The following is a 15,634-nucleotide window of genomic DNA, read 5'->3' as shown; positions in this document are numbered from 1 at the left end:
CAGTGCCTAGAAGAATCATGCTTCCATCTATTTTTCGGATGCAGATTCAGCTAGGCCTGCTGGAACCTCCTAAATATTGACTGGGACATCACTCTCCAGCCCTATGAAATGTTGATCAAAGCCAGGACAAATTTTGGAAGTCACATCTTCAAGGAAATATTCATCTCGGCCTGCTGGACAATTTGAAAAGTCAGAAATGGTGTCATCTTTGACAACAGAGCAGCCTCTCTTGTCGAATGGAAAATTCTTTTGAAAGAACTTGGCCTGGTTTGCATCAAGGCCAAGAAGAGGACTGCTGATCCCTGAAAATGTGGTGTGAGAGTAGACTTTAGTTTCCTTCTGTATTTTGGCCTTGAAGGCCTTCTTTGTATTCTTTTACACATACCTCAATAAAAGAAAAGAAAAAGACAGGTAGGGGCCCTCCCTTCAAAAAAGCATCCTATCGGCTACTGGATGGCCAACAACCTACGTGGCAAAGCAAAAAAAAAAATAGAGCAGGATCTAGTTGGCAATCAGTTAGCTGACTGAAGACCTGTTGGTTGTCCAGCAGCTGAAAGGTGTCTATGCTCCTACCTTCCCCTGGCATTTGTGCACGTGTATTGGGATCGGGAATTATTGGAAATGAGTTTTTTTCAATCTTGTCAAAAATCATAGACTGAAAGACCATTTTGAATACTCTCGGAAATGCTCTAAGATCAAAGAAATGAAATCCCAGGTGGGAGAACCTCTACCCTCCTTTGACATTAAAAAAACGCATCGGTCATCACTTTGTAAGATTATTTGCTCAAGTTACCGTTGGTATTTGAATGGCTCTACATTTTTCTGCTGGAAATAAAATTGCCATGTGTACTCTACTCTGTCTGTCCCCTTTTAACTATTGTTCTCAGTTCTCGAAAAGTCAAATATAGTTAACCTTGGTATCCGTGTCACTTCCTAAGATGTCAAACATACTCAACATTGGTCAAATATGTACAGTAGGCTATAGGCCCTTTCATGGATATACCCGCCTTCAATTGTCCTGTTTACTTGACCACTCAAATTTAAAAGCATTTTCACTTGGGTAAGCAACAGAAAAGATGCGGTTCTGCTTTTGCTGCTTCCTCGGATCATAATTATCAGTCCACCTAGATTTATGGTTAGTCATGATTTTTGACTTTGATAAGGAATGTTTATAGAAACAAAAGTTGTGATTTTTATAAATTCTATCTTATCTTCATAAATTATCGTGAAAGTCTGACTTATGTCCTCGTGGCTGAGTTGGTGCCATGTAGGACAGCTTATGTGGCGCCACTTGGGCCTTGTTTAGTTCCGAAAATTTTTGAGAAATGGACACTGTAGCATTTTCGTTTGTATTTGACAAATATTGTCCAATCATGGACTAACTAGGCTCAAAAGATTCGTCTCGTCAATTTCGACCAAACTGTGCAATTAGTTTTTATTTTCGTCTATATTTAATACTCCATATATACGTCTAAAGATTCGATGTGACGGAGAATGTGAAAAATTTTGCAAAATTTTCTGGGAAGTAAACAAGGCCTTGAGCTAAAGCCACTCTCAAAACCACGCTGAGAGATAAATTAAATGATTTCAACAGTTGAAGGAGTCTGAAAAACAGGTTTTCTAATTGAGTGGGGTAAATTAAACTAATACAATAGCTGAGGGAGGTTAAACAAACTCTGGCCTTGTTTAGTTGGCAAAATTTTTCGTTTTTGGCACTGTAGCACTTTCGTTTTTATTTGACAAACATTGTCCAATCATATAGTAACTAGGCTTAAAAGATACATCTCACAAATTACAGTTAAACTGTGCAATTAATTTTTATTTTCGTATATATTTAATGCTCCATGCATGCGACCAAAGATTCGATGTGACATGGAATTTTGAAAATTTTTGCGAACTAAACAAGGCCTCTATCCTATAGGAATTCCTGTTCCACCGACCATGATGACCAAGCTGCAAGGTTGGCTAGGTGTCGTTTCAAAGCACAGCCTGTGCTTTGTCCTAATTGAGGAAGGAAGTGAGGGAGATATTGCCTTATTATTACGGTCAAGCTAATTTAAATTAAATAAAATTTATAATAAATAGTACTAACATTTATATTTCTAATAAAACTTACTATTAAAATATATTTTATAACTATATTTTTTAATCTAGTACAATTTAGACGTACATGTCACACACTCGGTCAGGTGATCTGTGTGTCTTGTGTGCTCTCGAGGCTAAAAACTTGTGTAGGTGAGCTAGGGCATGGCTACCGGTGTGTTTGGCAGAGATTCGGCTTCAGCCAAAATAGTTTAAGGTACAGCTTATCCTAAAATAAATTTTTAGCTTTAGTTTCTCTTGAAATAACATTTGATAAAACATATTGTCTTATTAAAAAGATTAGAATGTCCATAGTACCCCTCTAATTTTCTTTTTCTTTTTACATTTAGTTTTCTTCTCTCATATCTTATTTCTTTCCTATTTTTACCCTTTTTATGTACTAGTAGGTATGTCACCCATGCAAGTCGGTTCTCTTCTATAGACTTTCCTCGGTCACCACCCCCTTCCCTCCTGACTCACCATAGCTCGAAGGCACGCCTCTGACCCCGCATCTCCGCCTCCCTCTTCTCCTGACCTGCCTCTGACCACTGCCCCTCCCCATACGCCCAATATGATCGCTCCTCGTCTTCAATCTTCTTCCTGCTCATTTGAAGTGGCCCGTTTGGTAGCGCCGCAGACAAATCAGCTTCGAAGAAGAAGTGCTACCAAACTTGACCTAAGTCAAACTAGTGTTTGTGCAGAAATGAACCAAATCCTTTGGCTTTGGTTTTGAAGAGGGCCTACGAGTTTTCAATTTTCAATTGAATGAATGTATAAATAAAATAAAAATAAAATAAAAACATAGGACCGCGTCCTCCTCCACCTCCACGTAGGCGGAGTTGAGGGAGGGAGAGGCTGCAGCTGCATGCTCGGTTGACCGCTCGCCGGCCGTGTCCCTATTTGGGGTGCTCCCTCTGTTGTTCTGCTTCCCACGACCTCCATTCAGACCAGACACACAGAGACAGGCCTGCCTTGTGCCTTCCCCTCTCCCTCTCCTCTCGCCCGCCGCCCGATCCACGCCGGCGGCTGCCCAAGGTGTCCTCGTCTCCCCTCTCCTCCGCTCCTGGACGCCGCCCTCCCGCCCCGCAGCCGGCTGATTCCTTCTCTCCTTCCTCAGGTACGTACGGAAACGGAACCCACCCCCCTCCCCTGCCCTGCGTTGCTCCGCCCTCCGCTCCGATCCACCTGGTGGTGGGTGTTCTCCACTTCTCCTCCGCGGATTCCTCTCCTTGGAGCAGACGCGTTCCTTTCCTTCCCGCCTCGTCCGCGGCTAGCCGCTTGGCCGCCCGCTGCTGCTCTCTCTCTCCATGCGCGCCGCCGCCGCTTGGTCTGGTTTCTAATCCAACCTGCCAAATGCTATGGTCCGTAGGACAACAAACCAAAGGCCTAAATGCCAATGGATAACTAACTAACTAACATTTCACAAGAATGAATGCGCTGCAGTTCGTTCCGGATTAGCCCCCCGAAGACTTTCATTTGGTTTGATGGAAACAGCCAGACCCGATCCGAACACCAAAGCTTCCTTTTTTTCGGGATGAGATTGAACGAATCCACTCCACACTTTGCCAGTCTCTGTTAACAATGTTGTGCATTTCTTTGTTGCCAGCACCTAGAATCATAAAAAAAAAATGCTTCATCTGAAAAAACTAATTGCAGAGATCGAGCCTCCCACATAGTATGTGTATCTCTGCATTCTCCCTCACATGTTCATCTGAAAAAAATTCAGAACGAGAATCCTCTGTATTCAGGTTCCTGCTGACCACAAGGCAGACGCGATGGAGCTCCCGGTGGCGGACCCCGGAACGGAGCGAGGCGAAGGCCCGCTGATCCAGTGTCCATACTGCGACTCAGAGGCGATGCACAAGCTAGCACAGATCCTTCTCCCCGGTCTCGCCGCCGTCTGCGTGGACGGCACGACGGGGGACCTGTTCCGGAACCCTTCCGTGGTGGCCGTCGACCTGCGGAAGGAGATGGTGGACTACATCACGCAGCGGAGCGACACGTTCATCGCGGACGCGCTGATCGAGTCGGAGGCGAACCAGGACGGCCCCGAGGCCGAGATGCCCGACGACCCGTTCGAGATCATCTCCATCTTCATGGACGACTTCAGCAGCACCAAGCGCAACATCATCGGCCACGTCTCCGGGTGGCTGCTCAGCGACTCCCGCGACGACAAGATCGACGACTTCGTGCAGGAGATGGAGATGACCAAGTTCTGGCCGCTGGAGCGCCGTGAGGCCATCGCCGAGGTCCTGCTCAAGAACGTCGACCTCAAGACCAAGTTCCACTGCCCCGAGAAGTACGAGAACGAGGAGCGGTTGGCTGATCACAAGGAGCAGTGCAGCTTCAGGCCCGTGGTGTGTCCCAACGACGGCTGCCGCGCGAAGGTCTCTGTGAGGTGCATGAAGGACCATGACGCCGCGTGCTTGTACAAGGTGCTTCAGTGCGAGCAGGGATGCGAGAAGAAGCTGCTCAGGAGGGATATGGATCGCCACTGCGTCACTGTCTGCCCCATGAGGCCCATGAAGTGCCCCTTTGGATGTGATTCCTCGTTCGCTGACCGTGATCTTGAGAAGCACTGCGCCGAGTTTCTTCAGGACCATTTGGTGAAGGTCCTTAAGGCGATTCATAAGAAGCGTTCAGAAGAAGAGCTCAAGGAGATTGCTCAGAAGCTGGAAAAGGTTTGCCTGCCTTTCCACTGACCTCTGTGAATTAAATAGTATATGCTTTTGAATTGATCCTATTTGCTTCCCAAATATTTGTGATGAAATTGAATTTATAGGATGCCAATCTGATCTAATCGCTTTGCTAGTATTTTATTTGGTGACAATTTTTGTTTTCATGAAATTAGATGCACAGATTGATCTGATATCCCTTCCCACTTTTTACCTTGATAACCTGACTGTCCATTCTACTTTCTGCAGTTTGATGCAGATGGTAAACTAGCTAAAGCTCTGGATGCAAGACCTCTTACTAATCTTGTGAAGGACCTCGAGGCGAAGATGAAAGGTTAAAACTCGAGTTAAAGGGGTCTTTTATACAGACAAACTAAACAGGAAGGATAATGGCATTGTTTAGTCGAAGGGATGATCCTACACGCAGCATACATACAGAGAAGAATATAAGTTCTGTTTTATTCTTATCTCCTTTTTACGATTTTTGCTTCACTTTCTTTCCCCCTCACAATCAAATCAATTGTCAGTATGTATAGTCCGCTATTGCTTTGTATCTTCAATTTTGTACGATGACATTATATTATTTGTTTTGGTATATAAATCGAAAATCGGGTCATGTTTCTAGCAGCCTTGTTCTGTATGAAACTTATCACTTGTTAATTATGGTGAAAGAGGTCTGCTGATATTCAGTAAGTGTTAGGTTAAGATTCACATTAAACAGCAGCTAGCTTAATGAATTGCCTGAACCAGTTGAGCAACTTGAATGTGCCTCACCTTTTTGTTTTGGTAGAAAGACACCTTTTTGAATTAGAGATCCTACAACTGGCTTCATGGCTCAAAACTTTGTTTTTGAGATTCCTTGGACTTTTATATGCGTGCTTGTAAGCCATACGCATTTATCGATGCAGAAGCTGAGATATTAAATATATTATCTTTTTTCTAAAAAAATACTGATCCTATAACTGCTAGGTAGGTAGTGAACTATTTTTTTTTTTCAATCTAAGAGTCTGCTTTGTTTCTTTTATTCACTTCCCTGAATTTTACAGCCCAGTTCTACAGTAATGGTTGCTACGTATTTAGTTTCATGAGGCACCAGCTGCTGTGCCCTGCTCTGTTGCAATCCTTAAGGAAAGCTCTCATATTGCAAAGCCTTTAGCTGCTGTAGTAGTTGCAACCTTTTTATTTTTCGTAAGCTAGTTATTTTTGTCAAAGTAATTTGCAAACTGCACGGTTTATTCTCTGTGGAGGCATCGCCCATTCAGTTGTGACAGGCAGACAACTCTGCTTTGTCAGATGCAACATTTTTGTCGGAAGGAGCAGTGTTTGTTTAATTTCTTTTACATATGAATTTTCAGATCGATTTCATCAACATCAGAAGAAAAAAAAGTGTTTCGTTCCGCTGTTGAGTTATCATGATAGTCCATCAGTTGTCTTGTGGTTTTCACGAGTGCCAAAAATGTCAGTCAGGTCGCTGACGGAGCGCCGCGTCTCTCTTCTGAATTGCTGTTCATCCCAAGTTGGCCAGTTGACACAACCGCCGATACTTTTCTAACCAATAAATCATATAATCTTTTTTTCGACCGTGCCATGGCACATATTTCATTAAGAGGAGGCAGAACTGGCCAAGTTAAGTTTACAACCTAAGAGCATTCCAATCAGTCGACGAGCATCTGAAGCTCTTGATATTACACAGCACAATTTGCGATTACGACACATGACAGTCTTCTAAAGCAACTGGAGCAACGGTCCGGTTACGAGCGTATCCCGCCATGGAGCAACTGGACCCACGGTTTCACCAATGCAAGTCAGTATGTAATTACACACTTAGGCACCGTCGGTCCCAAAATTAACAACCGGTGCTATAGAGCTTTTAATTTGGAAGCATCTGTACGAGGTTAATCTGCAGCAGCGGCGACGGTCAGCAAGTTGGCGTGTTTGGCCATAAGCCACGCGATGGTGACAAGTTCACCACCACAGCTGAGTTGCCTGGCATGGGACTCTCTGCTGCAATGGTTGGCAACAAAGCAAAGCATCTCCACCCACACCCCAAGAATCACCTGCAGCCTTCTGGGATGGTTGCGGAGCTCTTGAGCAATGGCAAATCCTCCTACTGCTGGGTTATGATCTGCTGGGGGCAACTTAGGCAGGAAAGAATCCAGGAAATGGCCCTGTAGCCTGCTTAGAGGTAGTTTCTTCAAGTTCTTCCCGAAGGTGCGCAGAACCCAGTCTAGCCGGCGGTGTTTCTCCCTAGTGGTGGCCCTGGCCCAATGTTCATCCTCTTCCTCCTCGTCGTCCTCCTCCTTCTTGTTCTTGGTCGTAGTAATGTCCCAGGCCTTGGTGTATGCCTCCTCTATGGCTTCGTTCAGGAGACGACATGTCCTGCTGTATTGGCTCCGCCGTACAGGCCCGGGCAGCATGTAGGGGCGTACCACAAAGAGGAACATCATGTATCTCGAGAGCTCCTGGCTCGCTTGCAGCATGTCTGCTTCCACTTTGTCGTCGTCGTCGTTGGCGGCGGCGGCGGCGGCGCGGTAGTATAAATCTGTGGCGACATGCCAGGCGATGATGCTGCCCTCAATATCGGACTCCTCGACGCTCCAGCCAAACTCAGAATGCAGCTGGTGTTGCTGCAGCGCGAGGAGACCTGGCCGAGAGCTCACGTTCCGGCGGTCAGGACCCATCTCGAATATCTCCCGCAGCATCAGCTCCTTGGTAGTGCCTGAGATCATCTGGTCAGACTGCGAGTTGCGCAACTGGTACCACCAGCTCTCCAACCCCATCAGCTCTGCCACTCTGATGCCGGTCGGCTCCGCCATGTCGTGGCACCATGACTGCAGCAGACAGTACTGCCCGACAGTGCCGGACCACCTTCTGTAGCTTGCCGCCTTGAGGAAGAGCCTGAAATCCTGAAACTCGTAAAGATGGTCCCATCTCTTGGCGTGCAGGAACGCAGCTGTCCATGTCGACCCAGCCGCCCTGACCAGCGACGCCGTCTCCAGGAGCAAGGCACCGGCCAGGAGGACGTATGTGATGACGACGTCCTTCTCCCTGTGGCCACCTTTGCCGGTGAGCCGGAACAGGAGGAACGCGACGGCCGTGGCGACCGGCGAGACCACGCGGATGCAGCATCCCCACCAGGTGTGGATCACGGCTGCCTTGGTGTACATGATGTCGTACATGAGTGACAGCTCCATCTCCATGAGCATGTCCAGGCGATTTTCATGGCGGCAGCGGCTCATCAAGGGGCCGATCAAGTCTGCAGCTCCACCACCTCGTTCTCGCTGCGAGCCGATGAAGATCCCCTTGCAAACGTCGAGCAGGCCATGCGATGCCATCAGGATGTCCTCGTCATCCAGAGGGTTCCACATCTTCTCCACCAGCTCCTTGAGAATGCTCCGGCTTTCCATCCTGCGGGCATTCGCGTCTGATTTTTCGTTGTCAAGAGTGCTCCAGATGCTGTCCATGCTAGCACTCCGGAGTGCCCAGATCCTCTCGCCATACTTGAGCCCACCAACGATGAACATCAGGATCGAAGCTACACGGATCAATCTCTCGCTGCCTGGGATATACTTGTGCAGGACGTAGGCGGCGCCCAGGAACTGGACGACGAGAGTCTGCAGGTGGCGCAGCCAGAGGCGGTTGTCCTCGAAGGAGTAGGCGGTGATGGTGTCCTGGCCACCAAGATGCACAAGCAGGAAGGGCGCCCAGAACGCCATGAGCTGCTGCTCGTCCGGCGACCGAGCTCTGATGGCCATATGGCCCAGGGTGAACAAGGCTGTGGAGTCGGCAAGCTGGTATGCCAGCCATAGGAGAAACCTTGTCAAAGTGGCGACGTTCTTCCGGCGCGTCCAAGCGAACATGAGCAGGAAAACCTGCAGTGAGAAACTAAACAGGACCAGACTCTGCACTGCCCATTCATTCCGCATGTCCACCAGCGTTTCAGAAATTGCTCCCATTAAATACACTGCCAATCCAGCCGCCATTGCTCTGACAACTCCTGAAAATGCACACGATGTAGTTTCTGGTGTTAGTTGCTCCGTTGGTAAACTCCAAAACACGTCAGCTCAGGGTATGTAAGTAAAACCCTATCTATGGTAACAGTATAGTTTAAAAAGGATCGGTCTATATCCAGTGGCGAAGCTAAAGTAAATTAGAGGGGGGTGCACTTGCCTTGTGGGTGCATAAAGATGGTATGGTTTGTAGGGAGGTGCATATATGGTGAAATTTTAACCAAATCTAATGTTATTGATTTTTTTTTGTGGGGTGGGGGGGGGGGGGTTGCATTTGCACCCCCTATGAGCAACGCAGCTCCGCCCCTGTCTATATCCCAAGTGAGCCATCACATGAATTTTCGTCTCTCTCGAGTGAGCTGGAGTTGAAAAAGAAAGAGAGATAGAGGCTTGTCAGAACCCTAGTCACCGCTGCAGTTGTCTTTGTCTCCGGTGGGGGCGGACTTGGAGAAGAAAGAGGGAGAGATGCTAGATTTAGAAAAAAAAAGAAAATTTGAGTGATAGATTTCTCCAAATTACACTAGTGGGATAGCTTTTACCTTTAAAAAAGAAAGTGCACAATCATTGTACTTATTAAAAAAATGGAAAATTGCAATTCTGCAATATCTGTTGTGTTTAATGAATTCTTTGTTTTTCTCGAATATGCAGGAGTACTATGTATTGTTATATTAAAACATAGAATGGTCCTATGGCTTGGGATAGTTTTTTTGTAGTGTTTGATGAACTCTAAAAGGTGATCTATAATCCAATAAATATAAATTCCTCAATGGCTAAATGGCATGGAATTGAAAAAACAAAAAAAACATGGTTGAAGAAAATCCCAAGTTGAAAGACAAGTTCTTGAAATATAATTTGTAAGAAATAAATTTAAAACCAAGAAGTTTGAGAATTAACACCAATATTTTCATTGAAATTTACGAGGGCATAAACGATGTATAGAAATAAAAATATCATGTGCTTTTCTAGAAGTTCAACGACATGTTACTGGCTTAAATATGGGCCTATGGCTGGACCCAACAAGGCCCAAAGAAGGGCCCTGCCTAGGCAAGGTCCGGGCCAAGGCACTCTAGGTGTGCGCGCAGTAAGGGGGGAGGGCGGGGGCGATGGCCCTAGGGGAGCTGTCTGCCTCCTTCCCCCTCGGGAAAGTCCAGAATTGATTAGAATTAGGAGTAATAGATAAGGATAAAAATAGAGTTTGTTAGGATTTTAGAGTCCAACTCTATAAGGACTCTATCTATGGATTGTTTGGAGGTCAAGTCTAGATTGGTTAGAGGTCAAGTCCATTTCGGGTCTGTAAATTAGGGGTCATGTACGTAACCATTCAGATCTTGAGCAGAAACAAAGCAGTTTGCCCTCCCTCCTCATACAACCATTGATTATAAGGTGAGCTCGCTCCTATATTTGTGTAATGATAAAACTAAAAATTGGTTGCTACCTAATATGGGTATTCCAAATACACGTAGGAACAATAGTGATGATGATAAAGAATGGACATACCATGAACTAGACCAATCTCAAAGTACAAGTTCATCGACGTTGAATTTTTAGTTCAAGGATAGCCCAAAAGTGTACTTCATTGCGAAGGCCATCACTCCTTCGTCCGAAGTAAGTTTGAGGTCCATGAGCACTTGATAGAAATCTTATTTGATAAGCTTTCAGATGGATCTTGTTTGAATGCAAGATCACATCGGCAACGCCTCTAAACCATCATGACAAGTTGTCTCGATACCTACTGAGAGCTATGTCATTGTTTTGGGTTTGATATTCACCCTTGGGTCCCTAGCTCAGGTTGGAGCACACACCATAGAGATGGAGAGCACACCAAGGAAGCCCTTGGACGTCCTCCTCCTTGGGAACCTCCTTAGGAGGCCAGCAAGGGCGTCCAAGTCAAGTTAGAGCATCCACAACCGTTTTGCATAGTTCGTTTGGCAAATGAAGGAGTTTGCCAAGTCATGGCAAAGGTGAAAAGAGGCAATCTCCAATAATTTGGCATTAATCACTTGGCAAAAAAGAAAACCTAGCGGCGGGAGGAGGGAGTAGTCGTGGATTTCGTGTGAGGGACGCTATGCCAAGCACGGAGAGGCTTGGCATATATGCAAGTCCTTCCCCTCTATTTGCCAAGTTAACAAAATTACAAAGCTTAATTGCCAAACCGTTGGATAGGTGTTTTTAGACTTTTTTTGCAAATACATGAATGCAAAGTCTATTTGCCAAATAATTGGGGATGCTCTTAGAGGCCCAATCTATGTCAAATTCGAGAGGTCACATACGAACTTCATTTTTGAAGATCCACGTATGGATGAAAAGATAATTCAATAAGTTAATAAAAGGAGGTGGTTCCAACATGAAAATCTTGTCAGAGTCAATGGGAATCATCAAAAGATGTTGACATCCAGAATTTATCAAGGCACTATGATGCCGTCTTTTGGGCTATTTCAGCCTTGTGACATGCCAGAGCTCCTTAGGGACACAAATAGGGGACCTTAGATGCCTCTTAGACTATATAATCAATAGTTGACGCCTACATTAGGGTTTTGGTTTTACTTTAGATCAATCTATCTTTGAACAATCGTCATTATCGATTTGTGAAACCCCACATTCGAGATCTTAATCATATATCTGCAACTATCACTATACTTGAGTTGTGTGTTATGTTGTTCTCGCTTGTGTTTCTTCAATTCATAGTAGGGATTATGGATGAGCGTTCTCAGTGAGGTCAACTAGATTGTGACATGGTTGAACTAGAGGAGACATGGTGCTAAGGTTATAGGGTTTCATTCTTTGTAAACTGAAGCCGAATCGATGTGTTGCTCTCCACCAAATCAATAGTTATTTTGAACTTAACCAAATACTAGGATTCTTATCACCATCACCTCTCTCTTTCTACACCCACATCCTCCCTTCCTTAGCTACCGCCGCCCCCTGTGCTACTAGCAGCAGTCGCAAACCCCCTCTCTCTCGAGGAGGGTTGTGACAAAATATTACTCAACTTGCTCATGAAAGTGCTAATAGTATGAACTCACAGTTGAATACTCGTGACAATGAGGTCAATGGTTTAGGTTTGCAACAAACTGAAGATGAAGTGGTGGTGACAAGATCCTTCAAACTCTCCAAAGCTATGATTATGGTTTGATTGTACCCATCATCTATGACTTGCATTACTTGGAGTAGATGACCCAATGCAAACAAGGTGGCTAGATCATAGCCCATAAGTTATAAATGGGGATTGGAGATTCTTCCCCGAACAACATGAATAATATTGCTTCCACAAGTAAACAAGCAACTCGCCCACACAAACAACAAATGAAAAAGATGAGGTAAGATGAGATAGTTGTAATGATGGCAAATGATGACCAAAGCACCCCATGGTACGAAGTGATGAATCCTGAGGCCACCAAGGTCATCATGAAAATTGTAGATGATCCTCAGGAAGATCAATGGCAAGATTGATCATCCAATGGTCATTGAAGATTTGGTCAGTACTAGATTGAATCAATAAGGACAAGAAAACAAGAGCTACTACAAGAGGGAGACAACTGAAAGAGCCAAATCATTTCTAAGCATTGGTAAAGCATTTGCTAAACCTGCAACCCCCTTGATATTTGTAAATCCAGAGCAATGTTTGGTTTTGGCTTGGCCTATATATTGTAACTTGGTTACTCAATATAAGAGAACTGTTTTTTAAGAACCCTTGGAAAGGTCAAGGAGCAATCCACTTAAGAAGAAAGAATTAACCCTTTTTATGAGGGAAACCAAGCCTGAATTTAGGAGTGGCATATATTTTGTCTATCAGTAGCTATGTGCTTGTCTCCTTGATAGCCACTACTCCAACTTTTGGACCGAGGTCCTAGAACAAGGTGGTGGCATTTGAATCATAGGATACAAGAGTTGGGATAGGAAAATAGGTCTCAGTGAAAATATTATCCCGTGTTTGTTTTCTAGGAACGGGAAATACAAAGGGAAAGGTATAGGGAAATAATCACCACATAACCCATATCCCATCCGGAGGGGTGGGTTTGGCCAGGATAGGAGCTCTGACATCTGACCATTGACCACCTTTGCCATGAACCCCTTTAGGAGAGCCACAATGGCATGGTCGACGAGAAGGAGCCGCACAGGGACAACATCAAAGCCACCTCACATGATTATGTGAGTCTGGATTGCCAATAAGGTTTCTTAAAGGTAGCGGTGATTGGGTGCTAGCAATGAGTGGGATGACAAGTATGGTGAGCGAGAGGGAATCTAGGGAGTAGTGCGGCATGGCGCAACATGTTTTGTTTTGTTTTTTACGCACACGATTGGATTCAAGCCACATCGATTGGATGGGGATGGCCTATGGGAGTACAGGAGGATGATTAAGGTAGAAGAGAGTTGGCAAAGCATCGAAGAGCCATGGAGATGGTGGCAGTGACGACGAAGGAGACGAAGTGGCGACCTGTCTCTTTCATGGCATCAACCCTCTTTATTTTGCTTTCGATTCTCAACTTTCCTATGTCACCGCTTTTATCCAAAAATCCTTGTCGTGGGGTTCCAAAGATGGGAATAGGTTAGGGATCTCATAACCTAATCCCTAACCCAAAGCTCATCTTAACCCAATCTATTTCCCTATCCATTTCTTAGAGCACATCCAAGGATACAAACAAGGAATGGGATAGGGAAATGAGTCAGAAATAACTGGGTGGGAAATCTAATTAATTTATGTACATGGGCTGGTGAGGTGTCTTTTGTTTTATCACCGGCCGATTCCTATAGTATTACACATGGTTTTCTCTTTACTTTTTTATCTCTTTAATAATAGAGAGAGATAGAGATTTATTTCTATTTAGATTAGGACGATTCAGGAATCCTAAGGATTGTAGAGAGTTACAGTCATATAATGAGAGTTATAGAGAAAAGCAAACATAGACAATTTCACGTTCACGAAGTTATTTAGGGGAGGACGAAATAGAAAAATGGACAAAAGTTTTAGCTCTTTAGATGATTCATTCATTCATGAGACATAAAGCAAGAATTTTGGATGTGAAGCACATTTCAAACATCAAAATTGGAGAACGAGGGAAGACACATTATTGCACATCTAAAAACACAACTAAAATGAGATCTGAGCTACAAAGAATTGATGGATAAGTTCTACTACATACGTAACTTTGGTAAGAATATCATATTATGTCCTGTTTAGAGACAGCAGTCCCCTTCTCTTTGGTCCACATGTATTGGAAGAAATTGAGAAGTAAATTAAAGCTAGTTTATGTTTTTCCGATGATCCACGCTATATTTATGGACATGCATGGACCAAGGGAAACTAATAAGTTCATCCAAATACGTTCTCGTTGGGGATTACATACAATATCCCCAAGAATCCATCATTATCTGAAACTGACGCGTGCTGCGGCGCCGCTATATATTCATGTAATAATAATATAATGTATGTATGAATGAATATACTAAACCACAACCATGAACTATGTGCGCATACCTCAGACGTACTGATATATAGGTAGCAAACAACCATGAACTATGTGCGCATACCTCAGACGTACTGATATATAGGTAGCAAAATTTGGAATTGGTGCACAAAGCAGCTCAATAGAAGTAATAATTAAGTAGTACGTGTAGGACATGTTACTGAAACTAACCTTATTGCTGCTGCTGGAGCAAAACCCGACGACGCGATGCAGCCAAGCCAACTAACAAGCCAACGTTTCGATGACCACCAGAAAGCAAAATGGTTTGTTTATTTACGACATGTTTGCACGCAGCACTCGTTATGGGTGTGCTTCTCTCGATGACCACTTGTGTACAATATACAATATTTTCACAAGGATCTTTGTTGGCCGGCCGGCTCCGGACAAAATCTATCTATCCTTACGCGGTTGCTTGTACATCCGGTATGGTATCGAATTTGTCTTTGCTGCTTTGGCTTTGCTTACGTTGCTTATCAGCATGTGGTGCCCCCGGCTGTCTGCTAAACGAATCCGTCATAAAGCTGCAATGCTCATTTAAGCAATTTCTGTATTATTTTAACCCAGAACCGTATGCAGGATACATCATGCACGTGTGGCATGGCAGAGTGTAAGCAATGCACAAGCATGGGCAACATGTGTAAACAATACTCTCTCCGTTCCCAAACTGTACACTGTACACCAGAATAAACCATCACGGACAATTCAAAATTAGCTGTTACTGCCAGATTTCGATCCAACAGTGTTGACCATGGCGTTTTTTTTTTGAACCGATCGAGGAGGTTTTCTCCCCATTCCCATGCACATTGCACACGGAAATACAGTGGGCGCCGGATTGACCATGGCGTTATACCGCCCGCTTCTTACTCGGCAGTGGTAGGCATTTTCATAAAAGAAAAAAGAAGAAAAAAAACACAAGTAAAAAAAAAACTATAGGTCCTAGGCCAGGCCGGGGCTCTCGATCGACCGAGCCAGGGCTAGATCCGCGGGTGGCGATTGATGAGAACATGTGACCTTCGGATGTGACCATTGATTATAGTGTGAGCTCATTTCTATATATGTGCATAATGATAAAACTAAGAATTGGTTGCTATCTAATATTTGCTTATATTAGTAACAATGGTGATGGCGATGAGCATAAATGTGCCATGAACAAAATCCATCTCAAAGTGCAAGTCCATCAAAGTTGAACATTCAGTTCATTGGCAGCCCAACACTACTTGCATAGAGTGTGATTGAGGCAAATGGATTTGATAAGCTCATTTGATAAGCTTTCAAATGGATTTGATTTGATCTTAAGATCACATCGGCAAAACCTCCAAACCATCACAACAAGTTGTCGTTGTTTCTGCCGATCGAGAGTTGTGTCATTGTCATGGCATGATGTCACCCTCAGCACCCTGAC

The 15,634-nt window shown here is 44.5% G+C and overlaps 2 protein-coding genes across 2 annotated transcripts; one reads left to right on the top strand and one right to left on the bottom strand.

Moving 5' to 3' along the window:
• On the top strand, positions 2,999-5,384 carry LOC8067636. Its single transcript, XM_002450136.2, has 3 exons — positions 2,999-3,199; positions 3,831-4,763; positions 5,007-5,384. Exons 2-3 carry the CDS (start codon positions 3,858-3,860, stop codon positions 5,094-5,096), a joined length of 996 nt encoding a protein of 331 aa, XP_002450181.1. The 5' UTR covers positions 2,999-3,199; positions 3,831-3,857; the 3' UTR covers positions 5,097-5,384.
• On the bottom strand, positions 6,653-8,740 carry LOC8083038. The gene has a single exon (XM_002448876.1). It carries the CDS (start codon positions 8,738-8,740, stop codon positions 6,653-6,655), a length of 2,088 nt encoding a protein of 695 aa, XP_002448921.1.

The sequence above is a fragment of the Sorghum bicolor genome, chromosome 5, assembly GCF_000003195.3.
Source record: "Sorghum bicolor cultivar BTx623 chromosome 5, Sorghum_bicolor_NCBIv3, whole genome shotgun sequence".
Classification (NCBI taxonomy): Eukaryota; Viridiplantae; Streptophyta; class Magnoliopsida; order Poales; family Poaceae; genus Sorghum; species Sorghum bicolor.
This window is presented reverse-complemented; position numbering and strand designations above follow the sequence as displayed.

Excerpts from the sequence above, each read along its gene's own strand:
- LOC8067636 (XM_002450136.2), top strand. The coding sequence starts at position 3,858 with ATGGAGCTCCCGGTGGCGGACCCCGGAACGGAGCGAGGCGAAGGCCCG. Across the intron at positions 4,764-5,006 it reads TTGCTCAGAAGCTGGAAAAG|TTTGATGCAGATGGTAAACT; the intron begins GTTTGCCTGCCT and ends TACTTTCTGCAG.
- LOC8083038 (XM_002448876.1), bottom strand. The coding sequence starts at position 8,740 with ATGGCGGCTGGATTGGCAGTGTATTTAATGGGAGCAATTTCTGAAACG.